We start from the raw sequence: 21,864 nt of genomic DNA, 5'->3' as shown, positions 1-21,864 counted from the left end.
GCTCATATTAAACCCCTTTTAGTCGTTTACGTGAAAGTAAGATTAGACGAAGTACCTGAACGTAGAGAATTCCAACGCGAGTTGCTACGCCCTAATCTCTCTCTCATAGTCAATATCTTCTTATTACTTGCCCGAAAAAATGAGTTATTTTTAACCTAGTGCAAATCAAATGCTGAGTAACGACTTAAGGACTCTGCACTACGAAGGGAGCTTAAAATAAGAACTGGAGAAATCGAGATTAACCAAGAGCCCGGCAAAATACGGTTAAAGACTCAACATATCCATATTGTCTCCATATGAACCAGGTATAAGCTTTGACTTATAGAGCTTAGGTGCTTAGGGACATACAAGTATTGATCCCAAGTGATGTGTGAAGTACCTAATGTATGTCTACAACGTACGTTAGGTTAGGTTAGGCACCTAGTTTTACACCTCACTCTCATTAGCACGAATCACTCACGCCTACACGAACACGGAAATATCGGTCGTTATTTCAAAACTTCCATATGTAAAACCCGTATATACTAATCGTGTAATATCCGAACCCGACGATACACAACACAACACGATACTGGCTAATAGCATACATCAGAAAGCAACCAAGCAAGCAAGCCCCCACACGGTCCGCGAAGCCGGCGTTCGCGACGGACCAGCAAAGCTCACACACTCCCTTTTTTATTCCTTGGCAACCAGTACGTGGGTACACGATCCCGATCTCGGGTGGTTAAAAGGGTTTTTTTTTTGGTTTGTCCAGCCGCTTTAGGACTGCTGGACGGTGATAGCGGCGGACCCGCTGCTCTGGTAGCCCTCGGTGGCGAGGATCTGGTAGTTGTGGGTGCCGAGCTTGAGGCCGGCCTTCTCCCAGGCGTCGAAGTGGTTCTTGAGGGTGACGGAGCCGCCGACGCGCTTCTGCTGGCGCACGGACCAGAACTGGTAGAAGGTGGAGGTGCCCTCGATGGAGGGCTGGTTGACGCGCTGCGTCCGGTACACGTCGTACACGCCGCCGTCGCTCTGCACCGTGCCCAGCTTCTGCGCCCCGCTCGACGGGTTGTACGTCCCGAACGACTCCACGATGTAGTACTCGATCAGCGGCTTCTGCGTCCACCCGTACACCGACAGGTAGCTGTTCACGTTCGCCCCGTTCCACGTCCCGTTGTACGTGACCACGCGGTTCGCGCCCGGGTTCCACCCCTTGCCCGCCACGAAGTTGCCCACGTTGCGCCACGTCACGTCGTACGAGCCGCCCGGCCCGTTGTTGTACGTCACCTGCCCCGCGCCGTCCGTCCAGAACGAGTAGAAGAAGCCGTTGTTCGTGCCCGTGCCCGCGGGCGTCGACCGCGTGATGAGGTCGAGGGGAGAAGCGATAGCCCCGGCGACGGCCGTGAGGGCGACGAAGATGGATGAGCCAAGCATGTTGACGGTCGTGATTTTGGTAGGTGTATGCGGAGGAGGATGATTAACTGGCTGACTGGCTGGCTGGCTGGCTGAGTGACTGAGGAAGCTTCGTCCTCTCTAGGTTCTTGTCTGATGGGAAAGAAACAAAGAAGCTTCTTCAGGGTCCATGATCGTCGCGGCGGGAAAGATCGTTTTTATATACTTGACGAACCTGGTCATATGTCGGTCACGCGGCCGCTCCAGCCAATAAGCTTCCTCATGGAAAAAAAGGGGGGAGAATCGTCAGTTCCGTTCCTAGTACCCGAGAAGACGGAATGGGATCAGGATTAGCATGTTTTCGCGGCGATCATCGTGGGGAAGGCAATTTTGCCGGCAGCGCGCAAGTTGAAAGAACCGGGATCACGATATTGATGGGATGGAACGCTAACAGATTCTGCCGGCGGGTAAATTGTAGCTCATCCCAGCCGAGCCCCTGGCCGCGTTGCGCCATTGCGGTTTCATGTTCTGCTATTTATGCGGCGCCACCAGTCTAGCCGTCTGATGAGAAGCCTGGTTGGCTCTTGCGGCTCCCCAATACCCAATATATTCCCATCCGCATCTGGCAATCTGCCTTTTTTGCCTGTTATTCGCCATGCAGGCTATGTCCTCCCGCTGGAGCCGCGGCGACGATACGATGGTGATATAGCTGACGATGAAAACATCAACACTGAGGTCAGCGACGACAACAAGGCGTAATTGTCAGGCGCAACAAGCGAAACCTCCGGTGTAGCGGTGTAGTACGCGTAATGCGAAATTTCCACCTTAAGCGTTCAATGTCGTGGGGCCTCAATCAAGCCCGTCCCCCCTTCATATGTCTTTATGACATGATCGCGCCGTGCTAAGACCATACGATCACGGCGAATCTGATAAGTGCGGAGTTCTTAATGAGGTGATGCAACACCAAGATGAGAATTCCTAACAGTCTCTGAGGGACGCCAATATTCCCATCCCTTTTCTATACACAGGAGATGCCGATTTTGCCCAAGACAAAAAGCTGTTAATTCAATGTAATGCAATGCAAGTCTGGGTAAGTTATTATCGGGTTTACACTGTGCTGTTCGTCCACCTTGTTTGATGTGGGAATGTGAAGATAGTGTCTTCGCATTACTATTATAGCCATTGCTAGCTTGGATTGATACAATGTCAGTCCGCAATGTAAAAGAGTTATTAGATAATTGTTCTGGCTTTGCAGAAAGGCAGGCTGCTTATTGACTAGAACACCATGAACCTCAGATGCGTGTCACTTGGCATTAAGATAGTCATTCATCCCTGACGGCGAGGGAGACGATAAGTGAGAGCACAATTAGAATGAATCAGTATTGTGCACTTGTTATGAGTTCGTTCTTATAGCGTCTGTCAAAAATCTCACCAGTCGCTTATAAGGAATAATTCTTATACACAGCGCCGTTGCCGAAATATAGTATGTCTGAAGAGAATTCTAGTACGTTAAGACAAAAGAAATATGCTATAAGAATATCTAAATATTTCTTGAGCTCGTTCGCTTCCCCTACACTTGAAAAGGCCGGGGTGGGGGCCATCATGGTAACCGTTTGGGAGACGGCGTTAAACAATACGAGAAACATTATGCGACGGAGGAAGTGTAACCCGGGGCCGGAACCGAGAGCGGAACGACTAGGGGTGGAGGAGAATGTCGCACAAGGAATCCTCGAAGCACACCGCATAATATCACAGTAGGATAAGGGCCAAGCTGCAATATATCTCTACTTGCGAAATGCGACTGGTCAGGGCTCACATATTAGGATCCTGGACGACCAAGTTCAGCTTGGAAAGTTCCGTTCAAAAGGTCATCTCCGAGCCGCTCAACTGAAGATGGACCGAACGTGGAATGTCTCTGGGAATAGACGTTCGAGAACACCCGGGCTCGACCCCCCCCTGCAGGTTCTCATACCGCTGGCCGATGCGTCTTAACCAGAAGGCAGCAGTGAGCAGAGCGTCTCGGTTTTAACTGCGGTAGAGGGGATAGACTACCTACTAAACACGGTGATCGATAAATAGACCCCCCCGCCCCAACATATATCTTCATGTATGTCACATGTTGTGCAACGTGGATAAGTGGCAAAGCATGTCTTTCATTGAAATCGAGGTGGTCCGTACAAGGGGGACCTAGTCAGCTTCGTAAAGAGAAGAGAGGGTATAGATCCCGGATCGGGTTTCGAATCCACGTGGATGTGAAAGGTAGTTTAAGGGCTAAAGAGCTAAAGAGATAACGAGATCGAAATAACTCGTCAAGTAATCACGTCGGCATTCTAAAAAGGGTATAAGGTGCCACTAAAGAGGTAATAGTATGGTGAGATATCATAATGCGATGGATAATAAAGGGATCGTATTATAACGCTAATGGAACAAATGGGATTACTAACCATTGTGTAAACTTGTTTTCGAATAAAAACTCCACAAGCTAGGGCCGTCGTGTAAATGCCCCAGAATGAAAAGGGAAAAATGAAGAAAAATAAAAGAGTACCTCGATATATATGAAAATGTGCAACTGACACACGCCCTTTTCATCTCATAGAGCATATATAGCGGTAGCTACTTTTTTTTTCTTGCAGCAATCCGGTAAAAGCAGATGTCAGTGACACTATGATTCCGGTATTATGAGAGGTACACAGCATAAAAGGCGCCACGGCCTGTGCTGATTTAGGTCTGAAGAGGGTTCGGTTGAAGCTTTTAGGTCGAGATCCGGAATACCTACCTTGTATTCCTCCACTCGGGTACGCAGATGCGCCGTCACCGCTGCCCATGCCGACCATTTTATGTCATCGGAGGTGCGCGGTTCAGCGAGATTTCCTGTGCCGCAGGGGAGCAGCTTTTTCTGCATGAGTCGTTTAGTTTTCTGTCAGTTTTGAAACCCAGCCTGTACGTACTCAACCATCATTTTTTTTCTGATCGACCGATCTAGTGGACCAAACTATGCCGTTTCCTTTTACTCTGCTTTCTTCTAGCCGTATGGAAAAGGAAACCGGACAGACGATTCAGAAAGCGGCTGAAACTATGCGATCCCATCCAGTCTCGTGATATCCCATAGGGCTGTCAGAAGTACGTACAGTAAAGTAGATCGATTGATCGCCATTGCTCACAGTCTGACAGAAAGTGGACATGGCGAAGATAAAAATGTTACCCACCGTCATCATCATCATCACTACTACCACCACCACCGCAACAAGGTTACCACTTTAGTTTGAAGCCAAACACTAAAGCAAATCATCATCGCACCCGCTGCTGTGCATTCGAGAACATTAGGTTAGGTATTTTCTCACATTTTCAAAAGCCTCCATCAAAATCCGAATTTGTTTTTCTTTTAATACAGCGGCCCGAGCCGTTGCGGGCGGAATAGCCCTTCGATTTTAGTAATAGTGCCTAATACTAGTGCATCTATCCGTCATGGTGATTTTCATTATTCGTAAATATTCCTGTTTAGGTGCGCAAATACTTTATTCGGTATGATCTTGGCGCCGAATGAGCGAGAAGGGGGAACCTTGCCCCGGATATGGCTCGGATGTTCCGCGGTTTGCTGCCCCCCCTAATCCTGGAAGTTTGGTACTGCCGGGAATAGAAAAAGCAAAGTATTGTCGCGCACGAGGCTAGTAGATTGAGGTGACATGTCATTCAGAAACAGGGATAAAGGGGTAGCCTGGCGAGAACCGGTTGAGTTGGAGCTCGGATATCACAGCCGACAGGGTGACAACCAATACCTAACCGGCACGGAAATGAGAAGTAAGTAGATCATCGAGGAACAGGGATCTGGGCATTAGATAATTACATTATAGTGGTTGCAGCCTCATTATTCAACCTATGATCCTATCAACCCATCTCATCCACCCAGCGTCGGCGCATAGCATCCTCATCGAATCAACTGGTAAGCTCACAAACAACTCTTGCTTCATCGAATCCGCTTTGGCCGGGAGTATCAATGCTGTACCAAGGCTCCACGAACCGTGAGCCCTCCTTATTGCATCCGCCCTAGTCACGGGCACCCCCGGTATGTTCCATTGAACATCCGCGCCGAAATGCCGCCATGTGTTGAACGCTAGCGCTCCGGGTATCCGTGGGTCGTAGTTAACTCCTACAAGGCGAGGGTCAGGCACTTCGCATAGCATGGCGAGGCGCCGGTTGACGTATTCTTGGTCGACGGCGTCGATAGACGTTTTTACAAGCGGGACAAGACGAGCCAGCTGGTTGTCGTCGTCGCAAGCAGCAATTACATGAGACATGAGCGCCTTCGTGACAACTGGTAGAGCTGCATTACCAAAGTAGTTATCTGTAACATCCTTGAACGCTCTCGTTCGCCAATTCACCGAATTCCATAACATGGCAGTCCGTCGTGGCTGCACCCCGGGTAAGTTGTTTTCGGCTGCCACGCGAGCCTTCGTGATATGCGCAAAGGCAAGGGCGGCTAAGCTTGTGTAGGCCGACGGCGACTCTACTCCGCCATTTCGAGACCGAATCAGCTCTCGAAGTTCCTGCAGTCGCTCGTTCCTGAAAACGAAGATCTTGCCTGTCTTCTCGATATTGGCCATAGGTGGCCCAATCTTTAGAATCCGCGGCTGCGTTGGGCCGCTAAGATCCTTTAGCATCGTATATTCTGGACATTGTGATAGCAGGCTCTTGAAAGTAGAACTATTATTGTGTATGGTAATTGGACCTTTCTGATTCCGGTTATGTAACATAGGAAACGTCTGTTCTGAAGGTAAGTTAACTAGTGTGTTCCGAGTCTGAGCGGCAAAGCATTCCAGAAACACGCGCAATGATCCTCCATCCACCAACCCGTGGTGTAGGAAGATGGAAAGCAGTAGGCCTCCGGGAGGGAACTCTGCCTGCACTTTTGATACTGGTACCGATTCAAGGTTGGAGCTTACAATGCCCGAGGCGCCAAATCGAGGGCCGACGAATGTACCAGGTGGGAATTCGGCCTCTTTCATCCGCGAATATTCTTGCCGACTCGTTTCGCTTGCGGGGAGCACTTGGAAAGGAATATCCTGTGAGGGTGACCGGTGAAGCGAGACGTTCCCGCTGTTACTGCTAGCCTGAAGCCTCCCGGCGAAGACTGGTCGTTCTCTCGCTAGACGTTTGAGAGCAGATTCGATATGACGGATTGCATCTGTCCGCCGTTGGTTATCGCACGGGAAGCATAGTACCACGCATATGTAAACGCGAGGTGCGTTCTGGTTCCATACCGAAAGTGGTTCTTGCCAACCGAGGTGGTCTTCCTTATCCAGCATTGGCGATGGTTGGCTTACTGCAGGAAGCGAACGTGTGCGTTTCGTAGAGGCATTAGCAAGTGGCTTGGTTGTCCGGGTTTGTAAGTTGCGACCTCGAGGCCGTGTGGTTATTATGTCCTCGCCAGTCGGTGACCGCCTTTTACGCATCGTGAACAGATTGCTTGCTTGAGAAGGCATCAGTGTGACCAGGTATGAGGCGCTAGCCTCTTGAAGATGACGGGGAAAGTATTCAGGTGGTACGTGCGGTTTATGTTTGATATGTTTGATATGTTTGGTTATGTTCCTAAGGACGATATTCTGGAGAACAAAAAGAGAAAAAAATCGAAAGCCTTGCAGCGAAGCAGCAAGACGGCTTTATATACAAGAAGAAAGGCCTGACTCAAGTGCTAAGTCAGGGAGGGAGTCACGATGATATCTAGCGGAGTTAGATATCTGAGTGATTCCTGACCGTGACACCGCCAGAAGCTTGCAAAGTATTCACGCACACGTCGATGAACACTCTCATCGCGATAGTGTAGCTCTGGGAGTCCCGAGACATGATATCTGTTACTGCGAGCTGACGAAAAACCCAGGAGGGGCGATTAGCGAGAGGCAGAGCTAAGGTTACGAGAGATGAAGATCTCTTAGACCCTTGCTAGCTGAGATCAAATTGCAGGTCAGGTAATAATACCCAGAAGAAGGCTGGACCACCCTTGTGAGAAATCCATAAGTTGTTTCCACTGTTTCCAAAGACGTCAATGTTGGGCTGATTATTCCAGAAAAGGCTGGCTGCAGATGCTACCCCTCGTAACTCCACGTCGACCGCGTATGAGTACCGTCGAAAATCCCCTGCTTAAATGGGAGCCGATGGCGCTAGGGAGCCCATAAAAGCCGTCAGATATGATGTTGGCTTTTTGGTCAGAGCCGCGGTGCGCTATTGCCTGCAGGGCTTTGGGGTCCTCATCCATGCGTTCACCCAAGGGTACGGACATGGTCATCTGGTCTGGGCGCCGGACTAGATTTCCGTTTGTAGGCCGTAGAAGCTAGGATAGCAAGCACACCTCTTTCCGCGCGAACGGTTCCCACCCTTCTAAAACATCATCCTAGGGCATTGCGTGTCCGTTTCAGGAAAACGCTTCTTTTGTACGTATACTGATCTGGTCGGTACCATTGCTGCAATTCGGTGCTCGCTGGTTAGGAGGTCAGAGTGTTCCTGGTAACAGCAGGCGTTGAATTCATCACGGCGCGTACTAGCTTAATCCCTGTGAGAGAACCTTGATTCGGAACATTATCAAGTCGGACTCACGCTCGGCGCTGAGCAGGGGAATACCCGAAATCCAGGTAGACGGTATGCAAACAAGGAGCCTGAGCAGAAAAGCAGAGCCCGTCACGATACGAATGAGTGAAGCATAGGTACCTAACCTACTTACTCTAGGGAGGAATATCTTCCTTAGGAAAACCGGGTTCTGCTTTATAAAAAAAAAAGGTACCCTTTTTCCCCTGCTTTTAGTTTTTCTTTTTTTCTTTTTTCTTTTTTCTTTTTGTCAAATTGGCTGCTTGTTTGGGCATATAAGCCATCTCGACCGGCGTAACATTATGAAGGACGAAGCCATCGACGTCAGCTACCACGCATCACCCCTCGGGATCTTGGCCGGCCTCGAGCATGAAGCATCGGTTAGCAGCTTCGTGGCGTGATTTTCGGTTAAGCTGGAAGACGGCATTGGCATATTTTGGCAACGGGAAGTTATGTAGCCGGATGCTCAGATAAGGAGCATGATAGGTCAATGGCTAGATACACCGAGGGCGTGGTTCATAGATCAGGCAGGCCGCATTGAGCCAGACCATGATCCGAATCTCGGTAGGCAAGGACGAGAAGCGGGCCATGGTTGGTCGCGAGATAGGAGCCGATGATGCGTTGGCTGACTAGAAAGAGGGGATCGACATATGAAATGCACAGCGAATATATAAGTTGTATGCATCCTGTTTTTTCTGTCATAAATGAGAGAAAAACGCCGGTTTTGGAGAATAGGGCGCCAACGAGGCCGGAGGTGATAACATTTCACCGTCACTTTTTAGGTATGTACGAAGCATTCGTACGTAGTAACTGTGTAAGTGTTATACGTGTGTACGTGTGTAAGATGGGATAAGTCCATTGTCCATGTCCCTATCCATGTTCATATCCGTGTTAATCCAGTCATGTCTCTTATCATGTTTCTTGTCATGTAGTTGTTGACATTTTGTGGTAAGGTGAAAGAATAGTTCTAAATCTTCGGTGGGGGCGGGACTAATAATTACAGGTAGGTACAAAGTAAGGTCATTGTTCCAGATCGAGTGGATTGGAAGTCATCCGCTACTTCCGTTCCTTATCATCCCCTGCCTCACGAGTCACTGCCCTATTTTACTTCCTTCTAGACCCGACCCGAACCGGCTGCCCCAAGTGCTTACCTGCTTTACCAGGTTACCTTGTTACACAAAATTGCACGAATTACACGAGCTGACTCTTTAAGGTATTGTACCACTTAATCAGGTACCTGTTATAGTTACACTACAGGTAGTTACCTAGGTACACTACAAGTAAGTAGGTACATACCTGTACCTGTTATTATACATTTCTACAGGCTTCTTTTAATAAGCAATTATTAGTTATTAGGTACCTTATATATGTAATAAATTCCAAGCAAATACATAAGAAGGTTAGGTATCTATTGTACATTTACTATACTGTGGTAAGTGCATTGTGCTGTACCTAGGTTCTATACCTCCAATGATTTCCAAGGTTCATTTTCGTCTTTACTCCAATGCCTATTTCGTGTGTCGTACTTCGTGTTTGTTCCCTTTTCTTTTTTTCCTTAGTCGTTTTCCCACTCTCTCATTTACAACTACCTAACCCAAAGCCTCTTCACGCAGTCATTATATTGCAGTGTGCATGCATTACATTCAACTATACTCATAAGAATGACATTATACCTATGGAAGTTAGATGCTTACCAGGTAGATACCTAACATTTAAGTTACTTTGATTTGATTTGATTTTCTCTAATTACCTCTTTTTTTCATCTTTTCTTTCGGATCGTTCCCCACTGAGATAAGATATCTGTTTGGGCACAAACTCCGGTTGGTGGGTTACTTCGACGACGATAACGTCGCTGTTGTGCATATAGCGCCGTCATATCTCTGGAGTCGGGACGCGGGACCCATCCTGTTGGGACTGGGGCTGACGGTCCGTCCGGGGACAAGCGAGCACAACATGATCTGACGATCCTAGTATCGTAGGATTACATACTATGTAGGTAGGTAGTATACGTGTGGCGGGCGTAAAAGGAAAAGTCCCCCAAACTAAACTCCCCGAAAAGGTTCGTCTCACGTCACGCATATTCCTTGATTCTTCCACGAATGCTGACGTGAGGCCCGCAACATCATGAGGCCGTGGTCCAATTATAAGGCCACTGTTGACCTCTACTTTGGTTCGAGGAATCAAGTCTGACGCCTCTTAATATGCGCAGGCTTAATATGAACAGGCGACAGTCAATGCGGTTCTGTGTGACACCGAAACATAATTCTTCGTGCATCGGGGAATAGCTTCCAGGTAGCGGGTCATCTTCTTAAAATCTCACGGTCGACATCTAGCTACTATTTCGTTTGCCCGGAATGGGAGAAATATCAGAGGCCTCCCTATCAATATTGCACAAGGACTTTCTATGCACGATACACCGGATGGGAAATGTTCTTCCCCTAATTGAGGCTATAGCTGATGTGAACCATTGACATGTCAAGCATTGGCGTGTCAGCATGCCATGCCGCTTATTAATTTGCCGCCTTAAATGGCCGGTAAAACACGAACAACACCTAGTTCACACGCCTCAATAACGTTGCGCTAATAAGGTGTCAAAGTTTAGTGACGCGAAGAAGTAAAAAGTAAAAACAGCAAATCTGAACTATGAATTCTCGGGTGTGCAGTAACGGCTTGCATACGACCACGGTCTCTTCTTGGTAGCCTGTAACCAGAATGAACTCCCCATTGGCGAAAATAGTGACGAATGCTGCAATATGCGGTGGCACACGGGATAGACTTCCGAAATTCTTATCCATCAGTTCCATGACTTAGGTTGGGGTATCGCGGTTGTCCAATCATTGAGTTCATGATAGTCAAGTTTAAGCGAATAGCTCTCCAAGGTCGTCAATAGTCCTTCAATATTGTTTCTTATCATTTTTCTTATGCCGACTTTTTGTACGAGCACACATCCGTATTGCCGCCACCTCCTCAAGTTCATCTGATCTGCCCGTCCAGTATCGCTTTCTGTCATATACAGTGCCAACAGCCCACAACCTCAGCCATATTTCCACCAACATATATTGCCTCAATGCGAGAACGGCGGATGGGGACAGATTGAGCACATTTGTATCCAAGAAGCGGTCCTAGCCTGTTATTAAACTTAGCCGTTCCACATTCTAACTGTATACTCGCTGGGAGAAAGTTATATAGGTGTATATTGTTCATATATTATGTATCTCATATATCACGAATCTAGCCTTATTCAAAGCACTTGTCATTTTAGGTGCAGAGACAAGACCTTGGTGACGCTTATTCGGATGACAAATATTATTAGCCTACATAGGACGAATGTCACCCTTTTCCCTTGCTTTTTTGGTTTCAGCTCGGCTGCCGAATGCCTCTTTCCAATCACAGTTGAGTATTTCCTAGTTTAGAGGATCAGATGATGACATACTGACATGACCGGCGGGTAGACTCCAAGAATCATGCCTTACGACCGCAAAAGATTTTCATGCCTAGTTGACCGGGGACCGATCCTACAAGTATTTGGGTCCGTCGTTTGAATATAATAGATAATAATGACCTAAGAGTCTCACAGTCTGGACTTGAAGACGAACTTTTCCCATGCCTCTTGCTCCACTACGCGGCAGTGGATATTTTGTAGGTACGTAGAAAGTGTTTGGGTTCTACAGGGTCGTACATTCAATGTATTGGGTTGAGCTAGTAACGTCTAGCCTTCTAGGTATCCTCTCACGAAGGAGCTGTCTATCCTTTATATAGCCAGCAGACCCCTATTCTAGCCAATGCAGCCATTTATCCCTTTATACCCTTAGGTAAAATGGTATTTAGACAGGCATGCAAAAGACTCTTGGTTCTTATAAAACGGAGGTGGGACAGCAATGATAAGAAGGTAACTGCTTTTCCCATAAGTAATTGCGTCTATTTGTCTTTAAGTGCCTCCTACCTAACTTACCTAAGGTAGAGTACGGAAACACTAGGGGAAAAGAAGTGTTCAAGCTTCCCAACAGTGCTTCAACTTATTTTCGTTTTTGGCCATTGCTTGTAGTTTCGTTCTAAAAGATGAACGCGAACTTTGAGAAGTCCGCTTCCATTATAAGTCGCCCGGGCTGGAAAGTAGAGAAACAGCTGGGCTGTTCTGCTAGAAACTCTAGTTACTTTAATTAGGGGAGCGTATGTTTATTTGTACCGAATTTGTCCTTTGCTTCAAGTTTCTTGTCTTAGGTAGGATCTTTTCGTCGTGGCCAAGACCTTCCCATATATATAAATAAGGCATTACAGCTTGCTGCAATGCTTCTGGCATTCTAAATTCCCTTTAGCACCATCTTCTATCGATATACCTTTTATTTTCGTGATTGGTGCTCGACATTCTTTCTAACGATGAGTATCACTCAACATCATTGCCTATAAACATCACTAACGTATACACCTCTAGTTATAACTACGCTTCTAGCATTCTATACAGGCCAAGGATTTGCTATACGAGATGTAAAACTTCGTGTAAGTTAGGCATATGTTTGAGTGGTCGGCGTAGATTTGGGGCGGGAGGTTATAGCAACTGAAATGAGTTAATAAGGTATAGAGAACAGAGTCGAGACATAGGGCAACCTCAGCACAAACCGCCTAAAATTAGAATTATCTGTATAGGCTTCTTAACTGTTAGAGTAATATATAATACTCCAAGAATCAAACCAGCTAAATTTCATGAAACAATTAATGCTACTATTTCTTTTTACTTATGATATAAAATGGCTTATACTTGGCCTATGGCGTTTTGACTGCTTTCATGCTGTAACTTCCTATTGTTGAAGCTATTAGTTCCTTTCACGGTACCGTCTATGAGGTAGTCCTTATAGGTGGAAATAGCAACGTCAACCCCTCAAGTTGACATGGTTCTACTTTTGGTAATTAGTACGAATATAGCGGTTTAATAGCCATCTCCCGAACGCTTACAATTCCATTATTTTATCTTTAACCGAGAACGTCCTATCCTTTGAAGTATATAGTAAATGAAAGATATTATAATAGTAATTTAAGTTAATAAGGTAAGTAAAGTCGAAAAAACAACCCTTTACAAAAGAAAAAGGGGATTGGAAGTGTCGCGTAGAGTCCGCTTAAGAGCAAGTCTTTCATTTATAAGTTCACCTTAGGAACGTGTCTAAATAGCAACATAATTATACTGGGTTGAAGATCTCCAATGTAATCATGAATCTTCGTGTTATTGAATGTATATTTTTGAAGAAGAGAATTACTGTGCATTGTGATCTTAAAGGTTAGGTACCTCCTACCTACCTAGGTAGGTAAGGTTGTTACTATCGACTATCTCCAACAAGCAAACAAAAAGCTTTCGAACTACTCTTTACGTTTTTTTCTAACTCAATTCCCTGCCCAGTTAGTTACACTTCATACACCTACCTCACAATTATCCACATACCTCATATAAAACCAACATCTTTCATGCAAAATGCAGCCATCTTTCAATTACTTCCTACAACCCTTTCCCAGTTCATCTAACTACCTACCATAAGGTTCTTCCCGCGATGGTGAAAACCAAAAGAAAGCCGCATCCACACTTTCCCATTTAGGCAGGTCCCTAAATTCTCACCTGCATGGCCCGATGACCTGGATACGGCCAACATTGGATAGGGGGTCACATGCGAGAAATACGACCAACGGGCACCGGATTGGTGTTGCCGCGCGCCGATCTTGCTTCTATTAAATACCTCTAGTACCTAACGTAGTATCTTCCCGCTTTATTACCTATTCCAACTCTACCTCATCTACTCGACAAGCTTTACGACCCGCGCTCAAAAATATACATGTATACATGCGGTATACCTGAATCCTTCAAGATTCATCCTTCTTTCGCTCGACGGGCGAGATTAAAATTGGTAATTTCGGGGATGTAGGTATGTATGTCTGTCTGTCTTCAAGTGCGAACTAAGCACAAGTACATATTCCACTTATATTGAACAAACTAAAACTTCCAAAGGATCGAGATATAACTACCTCCAATATGTTGAAACGTTTGGCTTATAAACTTATACTTCATTGGTGTTAGTTACCTAACTAAGTGAAATAATCTATGAAAGCTCCTACGGAATTACATTGGCTACCTTGCTCTTGTATAGAGTATGAAATCTGTAAAATCAAAATTTCTGATATAATCTTTATCAAGAACTGAATTAACTTAGCATTGCATAAAATCACCATCACTATATCAGAACATAGATAGTAGAATCTTTTCCGAATTATAGTCTGTATACTGGACGGTGCGCATGTGGCACCGTCTTGACATCTTTATCTAAGTTCGGCTGTTCTCATCATCATGGGTATCAACCGTCGCGAGTCAGCCAAAATCATTGCTGACTATCTGCTTCCCGATGCATGCTAATATTGCGGCCGTCTCTGTGGAAATTAAAAACGACGCCCCGGGCGTATGTACGATGTTCTTCAGCCGTTAAATGCCCCTTTATGCCCCTTGACCAAAGATGAATGCAAGCCCATCACCAATCCCATTGTACTCCAGAAACCCCAACACCTTTGATGAAAAAAAGAGCTATCATATACACACGGAAGCTTTGTCGACAAGGGTCCGGCGGAAAGTGTCGAATATCGATGGTACAGCAGATGCGTCATCTCATACGTGATGCTGATCTGCGAAACGAGCGAATAGCGAAGCAGTATAACTCATAGGAATGCCTATCCAATTTTCATGCTCTCATCGCCTAGAGCTGCTACCGCCATTGCACTTCTTAGGACGATCGGTACCGCGTTTCTATTGTGGTAAGAGAGCACCCTTCTCATCGCGAGCTAGCATAACCTTTCCAACGATCTTCTCCGTCAGATTGGCACACCAGGGGTCGACGTAACCTGTCCAAAGCATTGCAGCACCGTAGTTCAGGGGAATCCAGAATGGTAGGGAGATTATGAGACGCCATCCACTGGGGAACATGAGCGTACCATGAATCGTTTCACCCTTGTCGTTAACAATTGGCGGAGGAACGTGAATGCCGTAAACCATCCAGCAGAGAACACTGCGGAGCAGAGGACCGTGCAAAAGATAAACAGCGAATGACTGCTTTCCAAACCAGAGAAGATATTTGCTCGACATGAGATCACGGAGGGCCGGGCTAAAGTGCAATCCCAGAGTGATCAACTCTAGACCAATTCCAGAAGCAAATCGAGGCAAGTCGGGGTCCTTAGGGGTAATGCGCTTCAAAACCTCGAATTGGTAGCGCGACCAGGTTGCCCATTCAGGATGTCCCTCGGGGAACGAAGCAATGTAAAGACCTAGGAACAAGAAAATTCCAGCCAAGGCTTGAGAAAATCTTGGTCGGCGGGTAAGCCATTCGGAAGCTGGAGGGTGGTTTTGCAAGTCGCACAAGAAGACACCCCAGAAGAACTGCATGCCAAAAGCCGCTGCGGAATGGTTAGTCTCAGATGCGAAAATAGCAGGGAAATCAGGGACGTACAGTCAGATGCCATCCAGAAATAGGCATACATGAACAAGCTGAGAACCATCCTGAATTCAGGTCGAATGTAGGCCGTGGCGACAATAAAGGTATAAACTTCCATACTACCCTTTAGCAATGGTAACAATGTCCATTGGTTGCCATCGTATGCGTTCCGACCTTTCGTCCAAGTCGAGATAATGTTTTCAATCAAGTGTTTAACCGATAAAAAGACAGTTGGTTGGCGATCAGGTGCAGTCTTACCACACCACCAACAGTCGCTCTGCTTTGCGACCAAGAACATTCCCAAATTTGCCATTATCCAGATGAGGAAAGTAGCGAAAGCACAGGGTATAACCAATCGGGGAACACGGCGGAGAGCGGATTTAGCGATAGAGGTAAAAGCGGCATCTTGGTTATTCTGTCGGTACAGTTTGATGGGCTTCAGAGCACAGACATAGCCAGTAACAAAAGAGAAAATGGTAACACCGATACGGCCCTGAGCTAGAATTCGTAGGAAAGGTAGTTGCATAGGCCGAGGCGCATCACCATTGTGGCTAGCTGGTAGGAAAAGGTCGCCATCAAAAGCTCGTGCAATATGAGTTAAAACGACCAAAGTGGATGCGAAGCCTCGAAGACCCTATAAAACGGAGAAGAAATACTGTTAGTTAGGTGAACGGCTGAAGTTAAAGTTGGCCTTTCTCGTCCCATTCCCTGTCTGGTTTAAACTCTGATCTCGAAATTCGACGCAAGGTGTGCAGCACCATCCGAAGCCATCATCCCATGTGGACTGATTACCTCTCCCACGGAGTAAGCTCCAAACTCAATCGTGTCCTTGTAGGGTTCGATCATGAGAGTTACCTAGGCATATATATGCATAACCAGATACCCCTTCATCCTTCTTGTTTAACGTAAATGAAATAATTGACTTACATCGACCCATTTGACATTTCCTTCCTTGCCAATAGCCATAATGACAGATTGTCAAGGGATCGCGAGGTTATTACACGATGATTACTGCGCTGTCATGCCTTGATAACAAGGGGGGAGGAAGTGGTGAATTCGGGTTGAAGTTGGGGTAGCCGGAGAACCTATGTCGGAAGTAACCAACAACTTATCGGGTTTTGCGAGTCCTGTTTTCAAGGTACCGCTACGCCGAATGCGCTACGTGATTAAGTAGGCGACCGAACGATGGAGGGGGGGAAAGCGAGTAGAGAAGCTGGAATGTTACGATTCGGGTCTGTTTGTGTTTTCTAGACGCGCGCAGCACAAGGAAAAAGCGGAACAGAATTTACTGATATGTTGTCTCGGAGGCTGATGCTGATTAAGGTAAACTAGTTGAGTAACGGTAACCGTCTCGAGTAGAAAATAATATTTATCAAGATATTATTTGCCCATGCGCAAAGATATAGATGATATACGCATATACAACGCTTAATAACACTTAATTTGCCTTTTGAAAAAAAGGCTAGGCAGGTCGAGTAGGGCGGACGGATTAAATGGGTGGCAGTAAGAAAGAGTAAGGACAGGATTAGAGGTCAGTTCCCACACACTTAAAAAAAGAATACGGCATGAGGCGCAAAGAAGGAAGAGGGAGAAAAGGGAAGCTGGAGGATTTTTAAGAGGAAAAAAAGATATAATAAGGGGTGGACGATTAAAGACTTGGCGAGCAGGGTCGATGTGATTTGATCGATGTATGGAACCCCCCCATATAGTCAAGGTTGACGGCGGCTTGGCGAGAATTGGAGAGGGAGGAATAGGTAGTTTAACAAGAAAAAAAAAGTACGAAAGATACGAAAGATACAAAAAAATATGGTTATGACCAGGGTTCAGCGACTCCACCAATTCAGCCTCTTTCTCATCAGGTACAATACATTGAAATATTGGCAGGGGCAGTGACGAAATGGTGTTATGTAATGGAGTTAATGGGGTTAATGAAGTCAAAGCTGTTTTGGAAGTTACGGCGAGGTGGGTTTGGTTACGTATAACCTTGTGCAGTTCCAATACCTAAGGTACTGGTGTATGTGGGAGTTTCGAAGTTTTGTGGTTTCTACCTTAGGTAACCTACCTTAGCGTGCCTACTAGGTATTGTGATCTCTTGGCGAATTGGTCGCGTGCTGCCAACACCTTTTTCTTTTTTCTATTTATTTCTCTTTATTCCACGTTAGAACTGGTATCTAATTAACTGCCTAATAGAACCTAATGTAAACCACTATAATTACCTAGTTGTTCGTAGGCACATTATAAGATTAGTCAACTACTATATGTATGTGGGTACGCGACGGAAATATATCCCTAGCTAAACTGAATGTGGTAATATTTAAGATAAATTGGCTCTGACGTGGTGGGGGTTTTGGCTGTATCCGACGCTGGGAATCCTCGGCTTTCCTATTGAGAAGGAAGCTGAGTTCTCGAAACAAACTGACCAACCTAACCTAACCTAATAATAACCCAAACTACTTCCTTACTTACCGAGGTACCTAATTCTATGTACTACGTTGCAAATAGTATAATATAATGGAATTTATATGGAAGGAACTGCAAGGTAATTAATTTCCTGTTACAACAATTTTTGTTTTACTTTAACCTTGTTCATTATTTTTTTTTCTTTATATCCCCCCGCATACGCTCAAACTTATGAATATCGATGCTATGACTTTTCCTTCACCTTGAGACTACAAAAAGAAGAAAAAGCTTCTTTCGTCATGCCCATTGCCCCGGATAATCGGCATCGGTAAGAGTCTTGGCTTTTTATGTTACTTGTCCAGTTTTGTCAAACGCCTCTTCCAAGAGACTTGGCATTGTAACCTCCCAAACTCTTGGCGTCTTCTGTTTTATACGTGTCCTACCAGCCTACGCACTGAAAAATGCAATCGATTATAATGGAAACTGATGTATCATCTCATTCCCTATGCTATTCTCAGACTACACTACCGTTAGGTAGCATTTTAACATAAGCTGCGTTTGTGTCACCCTTTTCGTTCGGGTTTTTCAGTGCCGTCGTATCAGCCTCCATCCACTCCATCGAATCCGATCCGTTTCGTGTCATAGCCAAGTCTTTCTAAGAAAACAAGAGAGCAGCGCATCCGGTATCAGGCTGCGATCCCGTCTCCTAGCCGTCTTGCCGTGGTTGGAGGGGTCTAAGAAGATCACGATTTTACTTTTTACCACCTGCCGTACAAACAGACAGATTAAAGATTACTAGCACCAACCCTGCGGCCAATGAGGCTTCAAACAACGCTAATATCTTTCTCTGATCGTCATGCCATACAATATAGGTAGGCATATCTATAATATTGACTTCTTCTCTATTCGACAGAACTTGTTGTTGATTCAAGCTTATTTTACTTAAGATCTTCTTTTCTTCTGAAGATTAATTGTTTCACTCTTGAAGCCCACAGTTTTGCACTTACATAGGAGGTACCTATCTATGTTTTGACATATGCAGGTTGTTATCACTACGGTACTATGTACAGTACACCCTCCGGCATTCTTACTTGGAGAGAATAGAAAATAAAGGAATACATCCAAAAAAAAAAAAACCAGCGCAAGACTTGTTCCTTGGAAAACACAAGTCTTCACCGACCCTGCTAGCGGCCTTGGCGTCGTCTGCCAAGGCGTCGATACAACAATGCGGGCGCCAACCAAAATTCAGGCGGGTCATCACCATTGCGGTTTACCGCTAACTTCCACGTGTGACAACTCCGCAAACCACCGAGGTACATAGCAATAGTACCAAGGAAAACAATAGTTGCAATAGTCGAGCCTAAGATAACTATATACGCTATACTCTACGAGGCCTGATACTGAAAAGTTGATGTAAGAACCTTTGCTGATTGAAACGAATACCATTCCCTAAATGGCATTGTTTAATTGCTAGCCCAATACGCCGGTTCGGAGGGTGACGCGGCTTCAATTTCCCCTGGACACTCTAGACACCCTACGATGCAGTAGGAAGTAGCATATAAATAAAAATAATGATGCCCCCTATTTAGAGATCAGCACTAATATTAAACAAGTCAGCTGCTAGCCCTTCAGTTAAATAACTGTATCAGAAATAATCTTCCCGTCGGATTACGGTTTACATACCTACCTTGCAGTAGAATCTACGGAATGGTAACAATTCCCCACGTTGGTATTTTTGTCGATTTAGCTTGCGGCCGAGCTTGAACTGAATCAGAATGTCGAGTGAACAACATGGTTACGAGAAACGAGGACCACAAGATACTGGCAATCATACATTATCTCCGTAAGCGGGTATTTTCTGAAACTTGAAACATCTCCAGATGTAGTCCGGGCGCCGATTACTGTCGTTGAAACATCTATTAAACGAAAGCTGGCTCAACTCTATTCATCCACCGATGTTTTCCTGATTGGCGGCTACTTGTTGATGAATACGATGCAGAGCCGCATAACCTACCTGGTAGTCGGCCTCGCTGGTTGGATTCGGAAGAAGGAGTAGACAAATGCAATTGTCAGTTCTTCCCCTGTATGGCCGCTGATTTTATCCTGGTTTGAGAGACGTGACATCAAGCACCTAGGATGACGCGGCAGCTATGCTGTAATAGGGTGCAATGCCCTAGGCCCCGTTTCTCCTGACAAGACCTGGGGTAATCACCCATATCAGAATGCGAATGAGGCCAGCACTATATACCGGATTAAACCAAATAGTTAACCCGATGCGATTGAGGTTAGATAATGCTTGCGACGACTTCGTTTGGACCGGCGAACATGTACCCGAATATGCAGGCCACGACTCTTAAATGGCAACGTAATCGGCACCATGTAATATCATCCTACGAGTAACACTTCTTCTGATGATCATTGGGACCCAAATAATCCTCTGGTATTTCTGGCTTGTTTCTTTACTTGGGGTTAGGTTTCGTCACCAGTTTCCGTCTCCATATTCGTTTGAAGAATACGTCTCAAGGGCTTTACATTCCTATCCTTACCGGTATAGTCCTTTTCCGTGGCACACTCTACCTTGTGTAGGTGTCACATTCCAGCTCTAGCGACGTAGTGGACCCATCGCTGCAGTCACTTTAACCATAACGGCGTGATTACATATATTCCACTCGGGCGTTTGCGCAGGCGGTATGCAAATATGTGGACTAATTACCTCGTCGGAAGCTAACCAGTTCATCTGGGTGCTATATTACTCCCGAGTTAGTAGGTGGGTGGACTTCGTAGACCATATACTTTACAGAGCTAAACTTACTATCAAAGTACTCAAAATAACAAGCTCTGTATTTTGAACAGCTAAGGAATTGCGGAATTCGCTCTGTAGATAATTGTTTACCAGCAAATTTCTTACCCCCTTACAAAATACCACTCACCAAAGGCACGAAGCTGCCCAGTATAGAGGATCCTTAGGCACAAATATGTTATTCCTAACCGAGAAACATCTCACGGCGTCATATTATTGCTGATTATACCCAGTATAATAGAAAATGTGCATGTTGGGCTACTTAAGAACATCTAAAGACGTGGCCACCTTCGCTTATGCTCTGTACCGACTGGATGGTTGCCGTAAGCGTCGGACTGATTACCAATCTAGGCGAGGAACGTCGACAAATATACGACATGTGGTGTGTGGCTCGACTGCGTTGCGATTTACCAACTGAGTCTTTTGCCTTCACGTTGACCAATGATCGTATCTCTTTGCCCCACTGGACGACGCCAAAATTAGTCCTTCAGTGGTCTTAGAAGATAAGATTTTAGTTAAACGACGATGCATGTTCTGATACCATAAACCAACTTGATATGACAAGTTTACGAGAGTGGAGGAGGGGCCTTGATTATATGCGTTCCTGCCAAGAGTCTATTGTACCATACCTGGAAGCGAGCCCTTGACTGCTCATTTTAGCACGAATAGGGGGTGCATAAACTGATATTCATGAATCGAAGAACCCCTTCCGTACCTATCTACTTAATAATTTTCTACCATTCTTTTTTGTCTCGTGGCTATTCCTATCTAGGACCCCTACATACATGCCGAGTCAACAACAGTTCGCTTCAACGTCTATCAAATACCATTTCGAGGATAGGCTCGAGTTAGGTATTATTCGAACTCCCTGAAGCACAGAATAACCTCCGTATTATTCCAAGTAGATATGACTATTCTCAGCTTTTCCGTAAGATATTACCTAATCGCCGCTAATCTCATACATTTGGAATACGCCTCCTAAATACAGGTTACTAAGAGCTGCCGAGTATAGAACAGGTATGACGTCTAGATATCCATACGACTAGACTAGATACTTTACGACAAGTCAGGCCTGGTAGGCAGAATTCTTCATAAGACAGTATGCAACATTTATATCCCGTGCGCTGTTATAAATGCATAACTGCATAACTGCAGCGAATACACACCTAATACGAGTAAAGTCCTCGTCTTGGTTCACTACCTGTTCTGAGGGTTAAGCCTATTGGTTGTTTACTCTGCTATATATATACCTAAGGCAAG

The 21,864-nt window shown here is 45.6% G+C and overlaps 4 protein-coding genes across 4 annotated transcripts; 1 reads left to right on the top strand and 3 right to left on the bottom strand.

Moving 5' to 3' along the window:
• Nucleotides 1–251: 251 nt before the first annotated feature.
• On the bottom strand, nucleotides 252–1,660 carry F4812DRAFT_363357 (glycoside hydrolase family 11 protein). The gene has a single exon (XM_047931874.1). It carries the CDS (start codon nucleotides 1,411–1,413, stop codon nucleotides 760–762), a length of 654 nt encoding a protein of 217 aa, XP_047790660.1. The 5' UTR covers nucleotides 1,414–1,660; the 3' UTR covers nucleotides 252–759.
• Nucleotides 1,661–5,240: 3,580 nt separating this feature from the next.
• Nucleotides 5,241–6,821, bottom strand: F4812DRAFT_450955 (uncharacterized protein; the record flags this gene model as incomplete). Its single annotated transcript, XM_047936149.1, has 1 exon — nucleotides 5,241–6,821. The coding sequence occupies one exon, from the start codon at nucleotides 6,819–6,821 to the stop codon at nucleotides 5,241–5,243; it is 1,581 nt and encodes a 526-aa protein (XP_047790659.1).
• Nucleotides 6,822–9,436: 2,615 nt separating this feature from the next.
• On the top strand, nucleotides 9,437–11,335 carry F4812DRAFT_426350 (uncharacterized protein). Its single transcript, XM_047934006.1, has one exon. The coding sequence runs from the start codon at nucleotides 9,452–9,454 to the stop codon at nucleotides 9,671–9,673; it is 222 nt and encodes a 73-aa protein (XP_047790658.1). The 5' UTR covers nucleotides 9,437–9,451; the 3' UTR covers nucleotides 9,674–11,335.
• A 3,346-nt stretch (nucleotides 11,336–14,681) lies between these two features.
• F4812DRAFT_363243 (acyltransferase family-domain-containing protein) lies at nucleotides 14,682–16,563 on the bottom strand. The gene is made up of 3 exons (XM_047931873.1): nucleotides 16,332–16,563; nucleotides 15,420–16,038; nucleotides 14,682–15,366 (listed from the first exon to the last, which is right to left on the bottom strand). The coding sequence occupies exons 1-3, from the start codon at nucleotides 16,368–16,370 to the stop codon at nucleotides 14,723–14,725; spliced, it is 1,302 nt and encodes a 433-aa protein (XP_047790657.1). The 5' UTR covers nucleotides 16,371–16,563; the 3' UTR covers nucleotides 14,682–14,722.
• Between the last annotated feature and the right edge of the window lie 5,301 nt (nucleotides 16,564–21,864).

This window comes from Daldinia caldariorum (assembly GCF_022478825.1).
Source record: "Daldinia caldariorum strain CBS 122874 unplaced genomic scaffold F4812scaffold_7, whole genome shotgun sequence".
Lineage (NCBI taxonomy): Eukaryota > Fungi > Ascomycota > Sordariomycetes > Xylariales > Hypoxylaceae > Daldinia > Daldinia caldariorum.
Note: the sequence above shows the minus strand (reverse complement) of the source record. Positions and strands in the feature narration are given on the sequence as shown.

What these genes read in the sequence shown, in the direction of transcription:
- F4812DRAFT_363357 (XM_047931874.1), bottom strand. Translation starts at nt 1,413, where the DNA reads ATGCTTGGCTCATCCATCTTCGTCGCCCTCACGGCCGTCGCCGGGGCT.
- F4812DRAFT_426350 (XM_047934006.1), top strand. Translation starts at nt 9,452, where the DNA reads ATGCCTATTTCGTGTGTCGTACTTCGTGTTTGTTCCCTTTTCTTTTTT.
- F4812DRAFT_363243 (XM_047931873.1), bottom strand. Translation starts at nt 16,370, where the DNA reads ATGGCTATTGGCAAGGAAGGAAATGTCAAATGGGTCGAT. An exon ending in GAAATGTCAAATGGGTCGAT is followed by an intron (nt 16,039 to 16,331) that starts GTAAGTCAATTA and finishes TCCGTTTTATAG; the next exon opens with GGTCTTCGAGGCTTCGCATC. An exon ending in TTTCTGGATGGCATCTGACT is followed by an intron (nt 15,367 to 15,419) that starts GTACGTCCCTGA and finishes ACCATTCCGCAG; the next exon opens with CGGCTTTTGGCATGCAGTTC.